Here is a 22277-nt window from a genome sequence, read left to right on the forward strand (position 1 = left end):
CAAGAACCGCTTGGGTTCTAGAGTTGGAATTGAGTTATCTCCGAAGTTAATTTCGGACGTCCAGTTCCAAGCGGAACAGGTGGGTCTTTACGGGACCATCCATAAGACATTGCATGAATACCGTAACCAACGTGTGTTCATGAACTGGGTTGTTTGTGATACAACTCGCTAAGAGTCGTATGTGCTGGGCATAATCGTGAACATCACGCTTGCCTTGCTTGAGTTTCAGAAGCTCTGATCGAGCTCTAAACTCAGCCCTAGGCGGTTCAAACGTCTATTTTTGAGCCGAACTTTAAAAGCCTTGAGCGACCCAAAGACATATGGGTCGCGCAACTTAAAGCCTATTGCCCAAGTTTTGGCACGACCTGCCAAGTTTGACTGAGCAAATGCGACTTGCATTTACTCGTCGACGATGTGACAAGCCCTTATGGCATCGTCAAACTCGACAAACCATCTCAAAAGGGAGTCTTCTTCGACTCCCTTGTATTAAGCGAAGTCTATCTTTCAGGTTTCCGGACGACGCGTGTGCGTCATCCCAGGTACAGGGGGCTATACCGTGGAGAAAGTAGATATAATGGTCTATATCTCCCAATGAATAAACTTTTAGAATATTACCATGTAAAGTAATATTCTTCAAATATTATCTACCTTTTAGATAATATGTTAATTAACAACCTTTGAGTGTTAATTTCATGGAACGATACACCCCGTTACAACAACAGGAGGGTGGCAGACAGTGCATGCGTTCAATAAACTGACTGCCACAACCGTACCGGCTCAAACGCCGGTACGGTTGTAGCAGTCAGTTTGCGCACAAGGAGCCGGATTACTGCTCTCGTGACGACACGTATATCAAAGTAATGAGTGCGTCGGGTGAGGTTGCTAAGGCGCCCACCACAACAATCTCACTGCACGTGAGAGAAAGTTCCTGCATTGTAATTTTCCTGCAAACCTAAATAATCTGGATATTATTGTGTATGCCGAAAGCATTAACGTCCCCATATTGGAAAGGCGCAGCTTCCATATGTAATCTTTCCTCTTTTCTTATGTTATTCCCTGCTTAAATTCATGTTATAATATTTATTGGTGAGCGACAAATATCTGTGGATCATTAAAAAAATCAAAGCCAATTTGATATGTACCGGTTTCTCTTCATGTAATGGCATCAGGCTCCTTTGACTTCATCTTTAAAAAGCCGCATGATGCTAACGACTTGTCAAGAATTAAAAACGATCCAACTCTTCTTGGCATCGTGATTATTTCGGTGAAGGCGAGTCATCAAGTCAGCCACGGCCAAGTTAAGTGTGACGAAGCCAGTTATGCTGCATCTGGGATATATTGAGATTTAGTAACTCTAGTCTAATTTTCAGAATATGGATTGCATCATCTGATATTCCATAATCATTAGGAGCTCGTGTAGGCTTACGAAAGAAGAAAGTATTCTGTTACTTTATCAAACGTCTCACGTGAGACCATTAACTAACCGTTGAATCATGGTTTTCTTGGCCTATCCTATCAACGAAACCAAATTTGAATAGTAAAATTAGATAAAAAGCATTTGGCTTGAAATATCACTACCACATTTTAATTTCTTGAAGGAGCATCCGCCGCATTTGCAATTGACAAATGTTCTAAGCATAGGACTCGTATATTCCGTTATTGGATAATTAAAAGAAAGTAGCTTAGTAAACATTTCATGTCGTGCAGCTGGATGAATTAAAGGGCGAGACTTGTCTATACCGGTCGGTGAATAAATCTTGTGCCACGGGTTTTTAGAAAAAAAAACGCACGCAAAAATAGACAGTCCCTACGAAGGGGCTCAGCTCACCACATCCCATCCGTCAATACCTCACTTGTTCATTTTGTAACATGCGCACTGCTCAGCATATTTTCCGTCGCGTGCGCTTACCTGTCGGCCGCCTCATGCCAAAGCACTTCATTACCGCTGCACCGGCTTCGCTTTCCGCTTCGTGGGATCGTCCATTTCCTTCCATCCTGGTCAGTTCTCATCCGGACTTGTGACAAGATTATAATGTGACAGTCGCTCAATGCATGATATAGATTTCAGCAGACGGCGTCTCTGCTCAAGGTTCATTTGCAGAAGCTCAAGCAAATTACTTTCAGCCTGACATGCAGATAGTCAAAGATTTAGATGCGTTGCTTAATGAAAAAAAGATGGGCATCGTTGCGCATTTCTACATGGATCCAGAGCTGCAGGGAATTCTGGCATCTCTTTCGTGGCCGCACATTATCGTCGCTGACTCACTTGCTATGGGTGAGGCAGCCGCCAAGATGGCTCAAAGTGGCATTCGCTCAGTGGCCGTACTCGGGGTTGACTTTATGTCCGAGAGTGTCCGTGCAAACTTGGACTCGAATGGCTTTGAACACATCCCTGTGTACCGCTTAGCTGAGCAGAAAATTGGCTGCAGTCTAGCAGAGTCGGCAGAGAAAAAGGCATACCTTGCGTTTTTGCAGAAAGCTGCCAAAACCCCAAATAGCCTGCATATCGTCTATATTAACACGTCACTGCGCAGCAAGGCCTTCGCGCATGATCTAGTTCCCACGATTACGTGCACGTCTTCAAATGTGGTACAAACTGTACTTCAAGCGTTTGCACAAGTGCCAGATATTACGATCTGGTACGGACCGGATACATACATGGGGGAGAATTTGCAGCAGATGTTTGAGCACTTTGCGGTACTTCCAGACGAAAAGATTCGTCAGATTCACCCGCAGCACAACCGCAAGACTATTGCTGAGCTGATTTCGCGTTTTCATTTTTTTAAGGAGGGAAATTGTATCGTGCATCACATGTTTGGCGACAAGGTGACTAAGCGTGTTCGCGACGAATATAGCCACGCTTATCAAACGGCGCACTTTGAGGTACCTGGCGAGATGTTTACGCTTGCGATGGAGGCGCAGAACGAGGGCCGCGGTGTCGTTGGATCGACTTCTAACATTTTGAATTTTATCAAAGCCAAGACGGCAGAGGCTGTAAAGAAACAAGTGGGAGAAAAGCTAAGTTTTGTGCTGGGCACGGAGGCTGGTATGATCACTGCTATTGTGCGCGGTGTGCAGGAGACATTAAACGCACAAAAGACTTGTGTGAAACCAGAAGTGGAAATCATATTTCCTGTCTCGGCGGATGCTGTCGCTACAGAAGGAGAAGAGTTGGTCCCTGGTGTTGCCGGTGGCGAAGGGTGCTCAACAGCAGGAGGTTGCGCCACATGCCCATTCATGAAAATGAATGATATCGACGCTTTATTCCGTGTTGCTGAAGGCGTGACTGCAACAAGTGACGGCGTTGATCCGCTGGCGAACTTGTACCCGCAAAAGTACAGTGAACTTATTCATGGCAGAACTGTTACGGATGTAGGTGTGCAACCGATTATGCATATGAAGGCGTTGATGGAGGGTCGTAAGCTTTCTGATGTGTTGGTGAGGGACATCAAGACTCGGAACAGAAGCTTAGATTATCCCAGTGCTTAACAGACGAGTAGTCTTACGATTCAAATAATTTCTGCTTTGTGTTTGTCAAAGCTTCAATTTGAGCGACAGCGAGGAGGCCGAAACAGACGTTGAGTGCGTCAGGTAATTTCGAATATCAAAACAGATTTATCAATTTTAATTAAAGTTTGTAAGTACTGTGCTTCAAGAGTCAATGCTAAATTAATTTCATAAGTAATAAACAAAATAGTGCAAATAAACTGAATAGTTGATCTGAGGCAAGTTCATGTGCTTTGCACACTGAAGAAAGTGGAATACTTAAAGTTTGTAAGTACTGTGCTTCAAGAGTCAATGCTAAATTAATTTCATAAGTAATAAACAAAATAGTGCAAATAAACTGAATAGTTGATCTGAGGCAAGTTCATGTGCTTTGCACACTGAAGAAAGTGGGATACTTAGCGACGGTTCACGAATTCCACGCCCATACCTCTCTCGAGTGTAAAATCAAAATTATTATAGAATTACACTCAGAGCTTACTTTGTAACGGGGCACATTTTGCTAGTACTGTAACGGGATGTACCGTTCATTAATATTATTTCCAATAAGAGGAAAAATAAATAATATTTTCTATGAGAGGAAATAAGTAAAGAAGTACAAAAGTATTATCTTTAGGGATCCGCTAACCCCAATGCAGAACCCCTAAGTTATTAATGGATTACCCCTAGGCTAAATTAACGAGCTTTGATTGGCTGGAGCGATTACTACTGGATTTGTATACATGACAGAACGATCGCGATGGAAAAGCTTGCACTGTATACCATTCCATATTACCGTAAAATACCCTTCCCATTTCTAATACTACTACTACTACTATGCATCAACTCGAAGATATCGTCCATACTACCTACGAATCCTTGGAAGAAGCTCGCTTAGCAGTAAGCCGTCAATCCCAAGATGGGGGTTTCGTGTTTGTTTGCAAAAGAACAAGGAGAGTTGGACACTGCTTCGATGGTGAAATCAAAGCTTTTTGTCTGAAATACTCACGTCTGGGGCACGCAACTCTGCCACAACAGCAGCAGCAGCGTAAACGCGTACGCGAAAGCCTTGGAACAGGTTGTCGTCCGCTTTAACAATCCGCTGAATGTGAATTTATGGAGACTTTGTTCACAGGGTTGTTGAGGCCAAATAACTTGAACACAATCACGAGTCGTTTGCGGATGCTGCCGTACATCCGCAAGGCCGAGCCCTCAAAAGTGACGAGCGGCAACAAATATTGAACTACTGTCGGTCACGTCTGGCACCTAGATGATTGGGAACACTTTTCTCATCCAAGTCCATAGTATTGTATAACTGCTCCAAAAAAATGTTTTCTATAATTGCTTCAAAACAAGGTTTCCTCTGTTGTGATCGTCGTTAAAATTAGCTTCCATACGTTAAGTTTGCCAGCTTCTGCCGTTTTCAGCTTCTTTAAGCAAGCCTTTGCCATTTTGTCATATATACTCGTACAGCCAGTCAAATTTCGTTTATAGATTTGCAGCCAATCATAGTTCGCGACTTAAGCTTAGAGCTTCCGCATTGGGAGGAGGGGGCTGTTTGGGTTAGCGGATCCCTATCTTTAATATAGACCCAGTGAATTTGAATTATCCGTGAAGATGCGGTAATTTTGACTCAAAAAGCTCCAATACTTAAAAACAAATTTGGTATAATTGATGCAATAAAACATTAGCTCTATTGATTGGTTGATTTAAGCCTAAATCAGCCCCGCCAATCGTTATAAGACACGATTGTGCACTGCGCAGGAGGTGCCATACTTAGTTAATTAACAATATATCAAATTCAGTAGTAGATAGAAGATCGTTACGTAGGAAACTAATATATCAATACAGTTTTACTTTTTATGCATACAAAAGCCTTAGTTAAGACCTTTAAGCTAAAGACCTTAGCTTCATAGAAACCCTCCTACGTACCTTTAAGTACGTTAAGCTTCGACGCACCTCACGTACACTGTAATCAGTGTAAAGCTAACTAGCACTGATCTGTACTAGTGAAAGGTGCGCCGTTAAACCTGCTAGCACTTCGTAGTCCGTTCAACGGCCTACGCACGTTCATCTTACAAAGATATGTTGGATAAAGAAAAAGGGAGTTTTTGAGCCCCTCAAAAAGACTATCACGCATCGCGCGAAAGGTTCACTCTTTTGGGTTACCCTGAGAGGAGAGCGATCGAGCTCAATAGTTCGGTCATAGGCGTTGGCGCCATGATGTACACTCTGAGCAGAGATGAACAGCATGCGGCCATAGCCGAGTTCATGCAACACGAACTCGACGGGGCCCGAGAGTAAGTAACCTTGCTTCACCAGCAAGGCTCTCAACACGCGGAAGTGTTGAGAGAAAAGTGTGCTCAACAATCAGAGCTGTTGAGACAGCAGCATCTAAATGCTGCTAATGGGCCGAGGCTTTTGCGTCGACTTGAAAGCTTAAAGATCGAAACTTTCAAGTTTAAGGCAGTCGTACGCGACTCCCTTTTGAGATGGTTCGTTGAATTAGACGACGCCATAGAAGCTCGCTGTATCAGTAATGATGCTACGAAAGTGAAATCTGGCATGTTCAACTTAGCCGGACGTGCCAAATCTTGGGCATTGGGGCTCAAGCATTACGACCTATTAGTCTTTGGGTCGTATGCGGTCTTAAAGACCCGGCTTAGATAATCGCCTCGTGCCGAATTAAGGGCTCGAGCCGAGCTCCTGGATTTGAAGCAGGGCCTGCGTGACATTAACGCTTATACCCGACATACACGATACCTGGTCAGCTGTATCGCTAGTCATCGTATTGATGAACGAAAACAGGTAAATGTGTTTATTAAAGGTCTTGCAGACGGCCTTATTAAATTCACCTGTTCTGGCTAGAATTCGAGTCGCTCGACCAAGCGATCTCTATTGCGAAACAGATGGACTTCAGCCTGAAAAGGCTTTCGTCCATTCGGGTGCATATCGTCCACCGAGACGACAAGTAAATGGAGGTCCAGAACCCATGGGCCTCTCGTGTTGAGAGCGAGAAACTTCGTTTTTCAAGAAAGAAACGGTTACAAAAATGTAATCGCTGTCAGAAAAAGCAAAAAGACGGGCCACTTCGCCTATGAGTGTAGTTCCTCACGGCCAGTGCCTAGATTCACTGAGCGAAAATAGCAACCCCTCACAAGGGACAGCGGAGGACGCGGATCCGACGCCGTTGCGAAAAAACCGGAACGGCGAGGCGGATCGTCAAAAAACGGTCGGAGTCAGTAAGTGCGGGGCGCCGTACTAACCCAGCAACGTCAAAAGAATTTGCAGGCTTTTTGACGGAGGTTGCTCCTCACACACAAACATTGTGTGTAACTACCCCAGGTGATGAGGTAACCTCATCACCTTGAAAACTACAGTGACAAACAAATTGTCACTAAAGTCCCTAGTCTATTGTGGGCGTCGAACAATTTCATTCGACGCCAATCGCTAGAAGATCGCAGACTCGGATTCATTGAGCGCAATATCCCTTTAACGCGGATGACAGTGCACCTAGCAGCAGACGCATTTATAACAGTAAAGAAACGTGGAGTTGGTATCTAATACACGCTAAAGCGTAAACAGTACGAAGGAACCATCATCGTACTAGATTTAGCTGACAATTTTGATGTCATCCTTGGATTACCATGGCTCAGAAAGTGCGAGCCATGTATAAATTGGCAGCATCAAGGCGTGACGATGCCTGTCTATTGTTCATCAGATGGTCATCTGATGAACGTCATGGACCGTTAACAAGGTGTGGATGTCCTACGAGTGAGTGCGATGGCCTCAGTTGTGGGTCGGTCGTTAGCATGACTGCACAAGACCTCAGTATGAATACCCAACACACTGTGGAGTTAGATCCCAACGGCCGTGCACAAGCACATGCAGCGTCGAAGGTCCACCATTGTGACGTGGACATAGTTACCGACGGCTGTGCACAAGCACAGGCAGTGTCAAAGTTCGGCCACTCGAATAAGTTCAGAAGAACGAATCAAGGATTTTTACTACAAAAGCACGTTCCAAGAAAAGTTTACAACGCCCATCTATAAGAGACAGTGCGAAAGTCCTAGATCGAGTGCAGAGTCGATCGTAGAGGATCTCGCAGTGGCAGCGCAACCATAGCTAGAGGCAGCTGGGGAGGATACTCCCCCAAAAAACTTGAGGGAGCAAGTCCCCGGAAACCTGTGGTTAAGGGTCCCAGGTACCTTGAAAAATAAGTTCCAAAGAAGAAACTGAGACAATAAATGTCTTAGTAAACACTGGATCAAGTGTAGGCGCTTATACACTTGATCTGATAGCGCCTTCGAATAACTTCGAAGATAACTCAACTGCCAACGCTTGAACCGCAACGGTTCTTGCGGGATCTGCGTAGTGGCAAAGGCAAGCAGATCTGCGTACTTGTCATAGATGACAACTACGTGGCCGATATTCGGTCGGCAATGGTATATCATGAGAGAGAACGGGTTCTTAGCAGCTCACCGATGGACGAAAGTGTCCTCGATGAGAAGACTCGGATTGAATGTTTTACGTCCCAATCCTGGGAGTCTTTGAAGACAACCCCTCTACATAAGGATTAAAGAGAATTTGAGAATGTCTTCCTTGAATCAGTATCGTGAAAGTTGCCTAAGGATAAATGCATTCGACACGAAATCGACCTAATCCCAGGTTCAAAATACTGTGTCCTAAAGCAATGGTCATCGCTTCATGAACAAGCATTAGCGATCGCCAAATTCTTTGCCGATCGTTTAGCAGCGGGGCCATGTGAGAAAATCAACTTCCCCACATAGCTCTCCGACCTTCTGTGTGCGTAAAGCAACAAGAGGATGGCTGATTGTGCATGCATTCAATTAATTGAATGCTGCAACGGTACCGACTTAAACGCCGTTACAACGAAAAAACGTAATCATTGATGGTTTGTCAAAGAGTTCTATCTTTATGTCAATGGATCTAATGGATGGATTCTATCAGATTATTACGCGTGTACAAATATCCCATTCACAGTAGTAAGCACTCCAAGCGGTATGGCTAGTCATACCACAGGGACTTAGTAATGCCCCTGCGAGATTTAAAGATGTGTAACCAATCTGTTGAGATCGGTGCGGGGTTTCGCATTGAGCTTTTTTGATGACGTCTTCGTTCATAACAGAGCCATGAACGGAAAGTCTGACGTTGAAGTACATTGTACACACGCTTTAAAGGTTCTTACACTTATGCGTGAGCATAAATTGTATGCCAATCTCAAGGAGCGTAAATTCGCTGCAAGCGAAAAAAAAAAACACTTCTTGGGTGTATCGTGGGTAAACACGGTGAACGCCCGGAGCCCGAAAAGACCAAGGCGATCAGCGATTGGACTGTGCCAGTCAATGTGAAGGGACTTCGAAAGTTCCTCGGCTTGGCGAATAACTTACATATACTCCCGCAATCATGCCGAAATAACAGTGCATTTTTCTTCTTTTTCGAAGAAAAATGTTGAGTGGTCATGGAACGCAGTTGTCAGCGTTACTTTGAGGGTATCAAGCAAAGTTTGATGCAACCGTCAATCCTGGCGATACCTAGACAGACCATTTCATGGTGTAATGTGGTACTTTTCACTAGTACTAATCAGTATTAGTTAACCTTACACTGATTGCAGTGTAGATGAGGTGCCTCGAAACTTTACGTACGCAAGGCACAGAGGAAGGTTTCTTATGAAGCTAAGGGTCTTTAGCTTAAAGGTCTAGACTAAGGCTTCAGAATAGAGAAAAAGTAAAAGTGTATTTACATATATAGTTTCCTATGTAACGATCTTCTATCTACTACTGCATTTATTATATTGTAAACTTAATAAGTCTGGCTGCTCCTGCGCACAGCAGAATCGGGTCCTATAAGGATTGGGGGGTTGATTTTGACCTAAATCAACCAATCAATAGGGCTCATGTTTTATTGCATTAATTATACCAAATTTGTTGATATTGGAACTATTTAAGTCAAAATAATAGATATGATAATTTGTCTTCTTTATTTATTTGCTCTCATAGAAAATATTATATATTATTTCTATCATAGGAAATAAAACTTATGTAGCAAAACACCCGTTATATCATCCCCCTAATTAACCAACAGTCAATATAGTGACGGATGTAGGGTGACAGGAAATACTATTATGTCTTTCCCTGAAATTTTTGCATTACTGGCATAATCAAAATACCGACTTTATTTTCATTAATTGATTTTGACCGAAATCAACATGGCGACGATTAAGTCTGTGCGCGTGGCCCGTGAGGTCGCAAAGCTGCCAGCTGCACTGATCAGTGCAGCTGTTGGTAATTCAAATGTTTCTCTAGACGCTAATGCATCTACTGCGATTTACTGTAAAGCCCGCCGGATCACCCGTGGCCGAGTCCATTAAGACGTTAAGTTCTAACGTGACAACCAGAGAGGTGATGACGAGGTTTTTCGACTCTTCGGACCTCTTTGGTGGAAAGTCATCTGATGATGACTCCGTGGGCGATGATCACTCTGATGACGTTAGAATGCGTCACACAAGAGCAAAGTGGTCTCGAAGGGAAGAGAGCTGCTGATGGTGATACTTTGCATCACCAGGAAAGGAGTAATTCTAGGGATCGATCAAAGGGCCAAGTTAACGTTAACATGAGCCAACAGGAGAGGGGCCGCAATACGTTGCGGTTCGCTCCTAAAAAGAGGCATTGGTTGCCCTCTTAGGATAACCTAATTCGTTGGTCTGGTATAACCAACGATCAAATTATATTCCGTTATTCGACTCATCCAGGCTTCATAAGCCTGGTGAGGATGAGACGAAATTCTTCATCGATACCTTTTTCCGGCATCGGTGGTACTTTTCCAAGCGGTCAAAGGATGTCAAACCCCTTTGTTCCAAGCTTGGGCAGCCTTTGTATAGAATTTGCAAAGCATAAGCCGTGAGTCTGGCTTGACAAGCTAAATGCTTTCCGTGAATGGTTCAAGAAACGGACCGTAGTCGCTACAAGTTGCTTCGTTTGTGTAAAGAGGCAGGAATTTCTTGCCTTTCGTTGGGAGACTCATGCTAATGCTATTTTAAGGGTGCAGGTCATGCCTCGAAGAAAGAAGATTCCCTTAAAGATCCTCATTGGAGGACTCCTACGAGATGCGTCAACGGATTGAGAACCTCCAATCCTTTTACGAGCGCGGGTGCGCTCGTTTTTCGGTGGACCTTACGTCGAGGAAGATGGGCCTCGTCGTACTGCAAGACGAGACCTGGAATGTCCAACATCAGCTGGGAACAAAGTTGCCAACGAACGAGATAACTCTCTCGAACCCCCTTTACCTCACGGTGGCTCGAGAAGCTTTCAACAAGAACACGCTTCTCACCCCTCGAATCCATCAATGGATGTGGAGGGAAAAGAAAAAACGGGTTCGCCTCGTTTGACGTGCCCAAATTAACATAATGATTTGGATCACACCCTTTATTATTTGAGGGAGGATATTGATCACGAGCGATCCCGTCGCCGCGAGTTAGCGGTGACCATTGATAATGTTTCTCGTTACCAGTTGATAAAATGTGGCAGATTGCGATTGATCAACTGGCGAACGAAAGGTCAGATCAGTCCCTTCATAACGAGCTGGTGACAGCTCGTCAAAAGATCTCTTCCTTGGGGGAAATAAGATCGCCTGGTTCAAGAGAATCAGACTCTGTCCGAGACAATAATGCTTTGGCTTGGAACCATGAGGTTTGGCGGATGCCCTAGACCGTTCCGGTAAATTTGGAATCGAAATAAACCTCGTACTGATGGTATAGGTGGAGACGCCCAACAGAAAACGTAGGACGCGTACGCATACTACGAGGCAGCTCGATCGTGTACGCATTTCCTTGGCGATGAAGTACACGAAACGGGCCGATATACCTGGGCAGTAATTTATAACTGCTCACATTCGTCACTACATGTTTTGATATTTTTATCAAGACAGTAGGACTAGGTCATTATCATTAAATGAAATTATGTTTGCTATTCATTTTTTGTCAGAGTTCCGTTTCTGTCGGCCCGCATCAGCGATGGAATCCTGTACAAAAAGAACCACTGTTACTCTAGCCACCAAGAAATCACCTGCTGACTCGGTTTTATTTTTGCGTTTAGTGCGACCGGCTCGCACTGCGGAGATGTCAATCTCTTCATTATTGAGAATATTATCGTTCTCATAAATAATATTGTTTGCGACGCTGAGTCTTTCAGCATCTTTGTCAAAGTCAGTAATAGCATTGTGATTTAAAGATGTGTAACCAATCTGTTGAGATCGGTGCGGGGTTTCGCACCGAGGTTTTTGATGACGTCCTCGTTCGTAACAGAGCCATAAACGGAGAGTCGAACGTTGAAGTACATCGTACTCACGCTCGAAAGGTTCTTACACTTATGCGTGGGCATAAATTGTATGCCAATCTCAAGGAGTGTAAATTCGCTGCAAGCGAAAAAAAACACTTCTTGGGTGCATCGTGGGTAAACATGGTGAACGCCCGGAACCCGAAAAGACCAAGGCGATCAGCGATTGGACTGTGCCAGTCAATGTAAAGGGACTTCGAAAGTTTTTAGGTTTCGTGGTGTACCCGCTCAAGTACTCAAGCAATTATGCCGAAATGACAGTACATATTTCTCCTTCTGTTGAAGAAAAAGTTGAAGTGGTCATGGAACGCTGATTGCCAGCGTTACTTGAGGGTATCAAGCAAAGCTTGATGCAATCACCAATCCTGCCGATTACGGATCAAGGTCGACATTTCCATGTGGTCTGTGACGCTAACGATTTGCAAACGGCTGTGCATTAATGCAATATGACACAGACAGCGCAGAGCGCGTCGTCTGTTATCAATCGCGTCAGCTTCAACCAGCTAAACGCAATTATCCAGTGCATGACAAGAAATTCCTTACCATGAAATACGCACTGGCTAAGTAGGGTATATGTCTTGGGAGATAGACCGTTCATTGTACATACGGACTATTTGTCTTTACGCACAGCCGTAAACAGTCCGCGCCTCGCACATAATGGCGAGATGTTTGTCTTTCTTCGCGGAGTGTAACGTCTTCGGGAGTATAAACTAGGACGACTTAAGGTCGTCGCTGATGCCCTTTCGCGCCGGCCCGATTTTAAGCCGGCTGCGCAAATCAAAAGTGATCATAAGGCCGCTGTTGCAACAATAAGTGTTCCGTCGTCAACATTACTCGACGACGTTAGAAGAGCTCTAAAAGGTGGATGGAGTACCTTAGAAAATCATCCAACAATCCTTAAGAGGATTGTCAAAGTTGTATAGATCATTCAACAGATCGATACACAATACGCAATTAGTTGCTGTATTACACAGCCATTGCTGGCGACACACCTCGCGTCGTCATCCCCATTCATAATGATTTGCGTTTATGTATAATGTATTTGTGCCACGATACATCAATAAGTGGTCATTGTGGACGTGAAAAGACCTATCTCACGATAAGTCGCGACTTCTAATGGCCACGCCGGTATGATTTCGTCCACAAGAACACACGTGTTGCGAAATTTGCCAACGGGTGAAGCCGTTACAATCTCTGCCTGTTCCGGCAGAGTGTTGGCAGTCTGTATCATGGACTTCGTCTTCAAATTTCGCGACGGCGAACATAATAACAATGGAATTCTTGTTTTTGTTGATCGTTCCAGAAAAATGGTACATCTTGCTTCAGTACCGGAGTCGATCACAGCTAAAGGCTGAGCTCGTGTCGTTGTTGACACGATATTTCGACTCCGTGGGTTACACCGCGAACTGGTCTCAGATCGAGACCTGCGGAAATTGGCAAACCTGACCATCTGCTTCAGAATGGTCGGACGGAACGTGCAAACCGCATTCTCGAAGAGAAATTTCGCTGATACGTCCACTCTTCTAAGAGTTGGAGCGAGTTCTTCCCGATCGTATAATTTGTCATCAACAATTCAGTGCATGCTTCTACAAAGCATACACCATTTTTCGTGATTGGCCTACGCCACCCACTTATACCCCCCTCGTTTGAGAGTGACTTTTTTAAGGGGGGTGGACGTGCTTAAGCAAAGAACATTCTAGCTCTTGCTCGTCACGCATTAGCACTAAGGTCAATGCGGAGGATACAAACTTTGATTTTATTAACATCGAAGTGGATAATCTCAGTAATTACCTCGCAGGGGCATTACTAAGTCCCTGTGGTATGACTAGCCATACCGCTTGTGGTGCTTACTACTGTGAATGGGATATTTGTACAAGCGTAAAAAACTGATAAAATCCATCCATTAGATCCATTGACATAAAGATAGTACTCTTTGACAAACCATCAATGATGACGTCTTTTCGTGGTAACGGCGTTTAAGTCGGTACCGTTGCAGCATTCAATTAATTGAATGCATGCACAATCAGCCATCCTCTTGTTGCTTTACGCACACAGAAGGTCGGAGAGCTATGTGGGGAAGTTGATTTTCTCACATGGCCCCGCTGCTAAGCGATCGGCAAAGAATTTGTCGATCGCTAATGCTTGTTCATGAAGCGATGACCATTGCTTTAGGACACAGTATTTTGAACCTGGGATTAGGTCGATTTCGTGTCGAATGCATTTATCCTTAGGCAACTTTCACGATACTGATTCAAGGAAGACATTCTCAAATTCTCTATAATCCTTATGTAGAGGGGTTGTCTTCAAAGACTCCCAGGATTGGGACGTAAAACATTCAATGCGAGTCTTCTCATCGAGGACACTTTCGTCCATCGGTGAGCTGCTAAGAACCCGTTCTCTCTCATGATATACCATTGCCGACCGAATATCGGCCACGTAGTTGTCATCTATGACAAGTACGCAGATCTGCTTGCCTTTGCCACTACGCAGATCCCGCAAGAACCGTTGCGGTTCAAGCGTTGGCAGTTGAGTTATCTTCGAAGTTATTCGAAGGCGCTATCAGATCAAGTGTATAAGCGCCTACACTTGATCCAGTATTTACTAAGACATTTATTGTCTCAGTTTCTTCTTTGGAACTTATTTTTAAAGGTACCTGGGACCCTTGACCACAGGTTTCCGGGGACTTGCTCCCTCAAGTTTTTTGGGGGAGTATCCTCCCCAGCTGCCTCTAGCTATGGTTGCGCTGCCACTGCGAGATCCTCTACGATCGACTCTGCAGTCGATCTAGGACTTTCGCACTGTCTCTTATAGATGGGCGTTGTAAACTTTCTTGGAACGTGCTTTTGTAGTAAAAATCCTTGATTCGTTCTTCTGAACTTATTCGAGTGGCCGAACTTTGACACTGCCTGTGCTTGTGCACAGCCGTCGGTAACTATGTCCACGTCACAATGGTGGACCTTCGACGCTGCATGTGCTTGTGCACGGCCGTTGGGATCTAACTCCACAGTGTATTGGGTATTCATACTGAGGTCTTGTGCAGTCATGCTAACGACCGACCCACAACTGAGGCCATCGCACTCACTCGTAGGACATCCACACCTTGTTAACGGTCCATGACGTTCATCAGATGACCATCTGATGAACAATAGACAGGCATCGTCACGCCTTGATGCTGCCAATTTATACATGGCTCGCACTTTCTGAGCCATGGTAATCCAAGGATGACATCAAAATTGTCAGCTAAATCTAGTACGATGATGGTTCCTTCGTACTGTTTACGCTTTAGCGTGTATTAGATACCAACTCCACGTTTCTTTACTGTTATAAATGCGTCTGCTGCTAGGTGCACTGTCATCCGCGTTAAAGGGATATTGCGCTCAATGAATCCGAGTCTGCGATCTTCTAGCGATTGGCGTCGAATGAAATTGTTCGACGCCCACAATAGACTAGGGACTTTAGTGACAATTTGTTTGTCACTATAGTTTTCAAGGTGATGAGGTTACCTCATCACCTGGGGTAGTTACACACAATGTTTGTGTGTGAGGAGCAACCTTCGTCAAAAAGCCTGCAAATTCTTTTGACGTTGCTGGGTTAGTACGGCGCCCCGCACTTACTGACTCCGACCGTTTTTTGACGATCCGCCTCGCCGTTCCGGTTTTTTCGCAACGGCGTTGGATCCGCGTCCTCCGCTGTCCCTTGTGAGGGGTTGCTATTTTCGCTCAGTGAATCTAGGCACTGGCCGTGAGGAACTACACTCATAGGCGTAGTGGCCCGTCTTTTTGCTTTTTCTGACAGCGATTACATTTTTGTAACCGTTTCTTTCTTGAAAAACGAAGTTTCTCGCTCTCAACACGAGAGGCCCATGGGTTCTGGACCTCCGTTTACTTGTCGTCTCGGTGGACGATATGCACCCGAATGGACGAAAGCCTTTTCAGGCTGAAGTCCATCTGTTTCGCAATAGAGATCGCTTGGTCGAGCGACTCGAATTCTAGCCAGAACAGGTGAGTTTAATAAGGCCGTCTGCAAAACCTTTAATAAACACATTTACCTGTGTTCGTTCATCAATACGATGACAAGCGATACAGCTGACCAGGTATCGTGTATGTCGGGTATAAGCGTTAATGTCACGCAGGCCCTGCTTCAAATCCAGGAGCTCGGCTCGAGCCCTGAATTCGGCACGAGGCGATTATCTGAGCCGGGTCTTTAAGACCGCATACGACCCAAAGACTAATAGGTCGTAAAGCTTAAGCCCCAATGCCCAAGATTTGGCACGTCCGGCTAAGTTGAACATGCCAGATTTCACTTTCGTAGCATCATTACTGATACAGCGAGCTTCTATGGCGTCGTCTAATTCAACGAACCATCTCAAAAGGGAGTCGCGTACGACTGCCTTAAACTTGAAAGTTTCGATCTTTAAGCTTTCAAGTCGACGCGGAAGCCTCGGCCCATTAGCAGCATTTTTTTTAGATGCTGCTGTCTCAACAGCTCTAATTGTTGAGCACCCTGCTCTCTCAACACTTCCGCGTGTTAAGAGCCTTGCTGGTGAAGCAAGGTTACTTACTCTCGGGCCCCGTCGAGTTCGTGTTGCATGAACTCGGCTATGGCCGCATGCTGTTCATCTCTGCCCAGAGTGTACAGCATGGCGTCAACGGCTATGACCGAACTATTGAGCTCGATCGCTTTTCTCTCAGGGTAACCCAAAAGAGTGAACCTTTCACGCGATGCGTGATAGTCTTCTTGAGGGGATCGAAAACTCCCTCCTTCTTCATCGAACATATCTTTGTTAGATGGAACGTGCACAGACTGTTGAACGGACTACGAAGTGCTAGCAGGTTTAACGGCGCACCTTTTGTGCTAGTACTGATAATAGTGCTAGTCAACCTAAATGGTTTACAGTGAAGGTGGGGTGCCTCGATCACTCCACGCACACGCTGTGTAGTCGAAGGTTCTAAGTAGCTAAGAAGTGATAGCTACTAAGGGTTAATTCGAGGTCTTCATAACGATCTTCTATCTACTGGCTCTAATATGTTAATAACAAATTATGCAATGCGCTTACTTGCGCGACGCCTAATCGTGTCTTGTAACGATTGACGGGGTTGATTTAAACGTAAATCAACCAACTAATGTCTTATTCCGTCAATATTATCAAATTTGGTAATATTGGAACTATAAAGTAAAAATAAATAAAATTTAATGATTTGTTCTTCATTTTCTATTTCCTCTTGAAAAATAATATTTATTGTCCCTGCTATTTTAAGTTCAATTATTCTCACAGGATAAAGTTTAATGTAAGGGGGAACGTTACACATGCGGTGAATTGGTTGGATGTCTTTACCGACCAATAAAGCCTCAAAATACTCTCTTTCAGATAACAAAATTCACTAAAGTGACTGTTGTTTAGGAGGGTGTAGCGGAGCTACCCCGCTCCTAAAGTTAGAGGAAGACTTTTGGACTCAAGGAGTCTCTTAGTTCTATAGAACTAATGCGTCTAACAACTCAGGGAGCCGTTCAAGCTATTAAAGTTTAATAAATCCAAGTTCAAAGGATTCTGGGGTTCGTATAACCAAGTGGCATCTAGTGGCCAAGAATATATACCTTAGAAAGGCTTCTATCTCTTACAGATCAATGCGCAAGCCTTAGGAAGGCACTTAACGCTTTAAGATCAAAAGGGGAACTGCACTTTATTTAATTATTTAATCTTAAACATTCCCCTAGCTAATTTGAGAAATAGATTTCGGTCGCCAGATTTATATCTGGCGGCACCCATATTTGTAACCCATAATAAATGGGGTTTAAGTAATCAACTATTTTAGAATAGGATAAAATGGTCTTTTACCCATAATATGAATGTAGCACAACAACGGTTTCCCAACCGGTGTGTGCCCCATTACAGAGGGGCTGATGTAACGGGGCAGCCTGTCACACAACTTTTTTACATATAGAGGGGAAGAATAAAGAAGAGATAAAATATTACATGTTTCGATAATGTTGTGGCAGTTAATTCAAGTCTATATATTAAACCCGCTAATCGTTGCTAGACGTAAGCAACGAGTCCCCATACATATTTTCTTGTTAGCCAATTAAGTCAGGATATTAAGAATTATTAGTACGTAGGAATTGAATTCAAGTAATACAGTTTTACTTTACCCTATTCTAGTTTTCCTTTGTGTGGAGCTTCATTTGCAAAGCCACGCTTAGCAACTTAAAACCTTCCTCTGCACGTCGTGCACATGAAGTATTCGGAGCCACCATTCCTACACGATTATAGTCTAGGTTAACTTGTACTGAAGCAGTACAAGCGAAGGAGCCCAATCACAATAGAGTTTAACCACTCTCTTCTATACTATAGATAAGGACAAAACCCACATATTTCAACGAAGCACCTCCTAGCCAATCAGTGCAGCGAATTATTACGACACAAACATCCTTTTTTGCTCAACTGTGTCGGAAGAAGGAATTTTTTTGTTACGTCGGAAATTTACGTAGCAAAAGTAAGTTACTTATGAGTTGCTCCAGGCGGGGTCCCACTCTGGTGTGGAGGTTAAGCATCGACCTGGTGACCCAAAGGACACGGGTTTGATTCCCGCACCAACCACAAAAATTGAAATGGAACAGACTTAAGATACCCTTGAGACCCCGGTATCGGTAAGCACAGATAAGCCCTCGGGCTAGAATTAAAAATCAGAATTAAAAAAAACTGACAAGAAAAATCAAGAATATCTTAGCCGAGTAGGTATAGGTTGTGTTAACGATAAATACACAATCAACTTTCAACTGAGCTGCTCCAGGCTTTGAACTTTTGTAGTATTAAAAGTATTTATTCAAAGAAATAATTAAATAGGAGATGTGCAAAATTTGACCTGCGAAAGTCTGAAAATTCAAATATCAAAAAAATCAGCTTATTGGATATTAATGTGCATTTCAAAAGTAAAATAACATGTATAGTCGTAGGCTTCGCATAGTACGATAACAATCACTACCAATATGATGCGCCAGGCGGCACAGAAATTTGGTCGAGGCGTCTCCGTGACTGGACGCACCACATTGCTGGAAAAAAGCAAACGCGCAATTCAAGCAGCTTCAATGAATCGAAAGAGTATTTACCTTAGCCTTACTAAATTATTGACACTTCCTTTTGAAGCTTAGTGTCACATTGCTCACGTAGGAATTGAATGGATGAAATATCGCGATCCGTTCTGCAACATAAGCCAGTCAATTGCTGACAAGATAGGTGTGAATTTGCACCGCCAGCAGAACCACCCATTGCACATTATTAAAACTAAGATCGAGCGCTATTTCGACGACCAGAACCGGCTCCACGGGTGCGAAGTTGATGAATATTGACGTGGGTATTTATTGTTGATGGAATCGTCAACTCTTTTTTTTATGTTGAAATTGCTTTGGCAGCTCTCCTAAATTTACGATATTTGACGATCTGGACCCGGTTGTGACGACGTACGACTGCTTCGACTCGATGCTTGTGCCTCAGGACCACGTAAGTCGTAAGGTCACGGACACTTATTACGTAGATAAATATCGCGTTTTGCGTGCACACACGAGTGCACATGAGGTAACAACCATGAAGAAGGGTTATACGTCGTTTCTAATATCAGGAGATGTATACCGTCGCGACGAGATTGATGCCAACCACTATCCAGTGTTTCACCAAATGGAAGGCGTGCGCATCTTTACTGAGCTTGACGTATTCATCCCGCGTAAAGAAAAGGTGGTGTATGTTCAGCAGGAGCTTAAAAATACATTAGAGGGTATAGCGATCGAACTTTTTGGCGACGTCGAGATGCGCTGGGTGGAGGCTTATTTTCCTTTCACAGAGCCATCGCTCGAGCTTGAAATTCTGTTTAATGGTGAATGGTTAGAAGTTCTTGGCTGTGGTGTGCTACAACAGGAGATCGTGCGTAATGCAGGCTTGGGAGAAAATGTCGGTTGGGCCTTTGGTCTGGGTCTTGAGCGTCTCGCAATGATATTGTTCGGTATTCCTGATATTCGGCTGTTTTGGTCCGGAGACGAACGCTTCACGTCGCAGTTTAGGGACGGACAAATCACACGATTTAAGCCATACAGCAAATACCCTGCGTGTTTTAAAGACGTAAGCTTTTGGCATGACGATAACTTTCATGAGAATAATTTGTGCGAGGTGGTACGTGACATTGCCGGTGACATGGTCGAGCAGGTGAGCCTCTGTGATAATATTTATTTAGCGTACATTTGACACTGAACGCATCTCATTTGCGTCTGCCACAGGTCGCTGTCGTCGACGAATTCACGCACCCGCAGTCACAGCGCAAGAGCAAGTGCTATCGTATCACATATCGCCACATGGATCGCAATCTTACCAATAGCGAAATTGACGACCTCCAGAAAGTTGTCCGCGCCAGAATAGTGCACAGTCTGAATGTAGTTCTTAGGTAGAATGATAACTACATTTTTTGAAATAGAAGGTAAAAGAAAAAACTTTTTTTAAGTCGAATTTGCCAGCTAAAAGCTTGGAGGAGAGACAAAGGAAATTCTTAATTTTTTAACACAAGACTTCAATACCGCAGGAAAGTGCAAGCGCAAATCCAAGTAAGAAAAGAAGTAAATGACTTGTGGAGTGAGTTCGATACATACTCGATGCAATGAACTGATGTTTTGTTTTTACTTAACTAGAGGTATTTCAACTCTTAGGCCGGCAGTTTCGCATTAAAAACTTCACGTACACGCGTGCAGAGGAAGTCTTAAGTTGCTAAGCGTAAAGTGAGGGTCCATACGAAGGATGGCTTAGTCTAGGGGTAAAGAAAACCTGTATAAATTAATTAAGTTCTTACGTACAAGTACTTATTAACGAGAAACTATGTATAGTGACATTGCCCACCGCCCCTTCGCGCGTCTAGCAGGGATTGGCGGGGTTTGGGGACTTGAAGCAACCAATGAGTGCTTTTATGTTTCGGCAGCTCGCAAACCAAATCAGGGAACACATCACTAATTCGGATCAAATCCTTATACAATATATGTCCTTAGCGACTTCAAGTATGGATACCCAAAATGTAACGGGGCACTGACGACTTGTACTGCTTCAGTACAAGTCCACTTCGCACTGCCTCGGTGCGAGTGGTGCTTTACGTCACTTCGCGTACACTAGTATGTGCAGAGGAAGACTCTCTTTAAAACACTTGTTTTAAAGAGGGTTAAAAGTACATTGTATTTAATATCCCTGTTTCTATCGTTTAATACTGACTGAATTATAAACTAATACAAAACATTTAATAAAGTCTTATCTGTCTCTCTCTTTGCGCGCGTCCAGTGCTGACTGGACCGCGGAGTAAGTAGATATAATGGACTATCTCTGTTAAGTAATATTCTCGAAATATAATCTACCTTTTAGATAAGGGGTCGTTGATCTCGCCATCGCCGTTGGTTTAGTGGTAAATTATCTCGTTCCCAACGAGATGCCACGGGTTCGATTCCCGGATGGCGCAGATAAATGGGCCAAAAGATCTGTAAATTCTGCGGATTGGACCTGTGAGAAGTTATTATATGTAGCTTTTCAAGAGCATTCCGGAGTTTTGCACGCATCGTTCAACAATCTGATGCCAAAATAAATATTCGGAATTCGGACAATTCTTAAAATGATGCTTGTTAGACACCAAATTCATACTTCCTGACGAATGAGATCGATATCAGAGCCAATGTTGGCATCCGCAGGGGCTGTTGAGGAGCAGCGCTGTTTTTGTACCATTTGAAAGGTGACGACGTGTCAAAGCAAGAACATTGCGTATAAGGTGACTCGTTGATCCCGCCAGCGCCGTTGGTTTAGTGGTAAAATATCTCGTTGCCAACGAGATGCCCCGGGTTCGATTCCCGGACGGCGCAGACAAATGGGCCGAAAGATCTGTAAAGTCTGCGGATTGGACCTGTGAGAAGTTATTATATGCAGCTTTTAACGAGCATACCGGAGTTTTGCACGCATCGTTCAACGATCTGATGCGAATCATAATAATCGTAATTCAGCTAGCTCTTAAAATGACGCTTATTCGGCACCAAATTCTTACTTCATGACGAATGGGGTTGGCATCAGAGCCAATGTTGGCATCCGCAGGGGCTGTTGAGAAGCAGCACTGTTTTTGTGCCATTTGTAAGCTGACGACGTGTCAAAGCAAGAATATTGCGTATAAGGTGACTCGTCGATCCCGCCAGCGCCGTTGGTTTAGTGGAAAAATATCTCGTTGCCAACGAGATGCCCCGGGTTCGATTCCCGGACGGCGCAGACAAATGGGCCAAAAGATCTGTACAGGCTTCGGATTGGACCTGTGAGAAGTTATTATATGCAGCTTTTAACGAGCATACTGGAGTTTTGCACGCATCGTTCAACGATCTGATGCGAATCAAATTAATCGTAATCGGCCAGTTCTTAAAATGACTCTTGTTCGACACCAAATTCTT

General features: G+C 44.0%; 4 protein-coding genes across 4 annotated transcripts; all 4 read left to right on the top strand.

Annotated features, from left to right (window-relative positions):
• Window positions 1–1159: 1159 nt before the first annotated feature.
• Window positions 1160–1342, top strand: CCR75_007067 (uncharacterized protein; the record flags this gene model as incomplete). The annotated part of the gene is made up of 1 exon (XM_067965131.1): window positions 1160–1342. The coding sequence occupies one exon, from the start codon at window positions 1160–1162 to the stop codon at window positions 1340–1342; it is 183 nt and encodes a 60-aa protein (XP_067822604.1).
• A 527-nt stretch (window positions 1343–1869) lies between these two features.
• Window positions 1870–3668, top strand: CCR75_007066 (uncharacterized protein; the record flags this gene model as incomplete). Its single annotated transcript, XM_067965130.1, has 2 exons — window positions 1870–1998; window positions 2062–3668. 2 exons carry the CDS (start codon window positions 1870–1872, stop codon window positions 3487–3489), a joined length of 1557 nt encoding a protein of 518 aa, XP_067822603.1. The 3' UTR covers window positions 3490–3668.
• A 15075-nt stretch (window positions 3669–18743) lies between these two features.
• On the top strand, window positions 18744–20309 carry CCR75_007065 (uncharacterized protein). The gene is made up of 4 exons (XM_067965129.1): window positions 18744–18933; window positions 19003–19159; window positions 19245–20028; window positions 20100–20309. Exons 1-4 carry the CDS (start codon window positions 18822–18824, stop codon window positions 20265–20267), a joined length of 1221 nt encoding a protein of 406 aa, XP_067822602.1. The 5' UTR covers window positions 18744–18821; the 3' UTR covers window positions 20268–20309.
• Window positions 20310–21896: 1587 nt separating this feature from the next.
• CCR75_007064 (uncharacterized protein) lies at window positions 21897–22148 on the top strand (the record flags this gene model as incomplete). The annotated part of the gene is made up of 1 exon (XM_067965128.1): window positions 21897–22148. One exon carries the CDS (start codon window positions 21897–21899, stop codon window positions 22146–22148), a length of 252 nt encoding a protein of 83 aa, XP_067822601.1.
• Between the last annotated feature and the right edge of the window lie 129 nt (window positions 22149–22277).

The sequence above is a fragment of the Bremia lactucae genome, linkage group LG1 (assembly GCF_004359215.1).
Source record: "Bremia lactucae strain SF5 linkage group LG1, whole genome shotgun sequence".
NCBI classification, from domain to species: Eukaryota; Oomycota; class Peronosporomycetes; order Peronosporales; family Peronosporaceae; genus Bremia; species Bremia lactucae.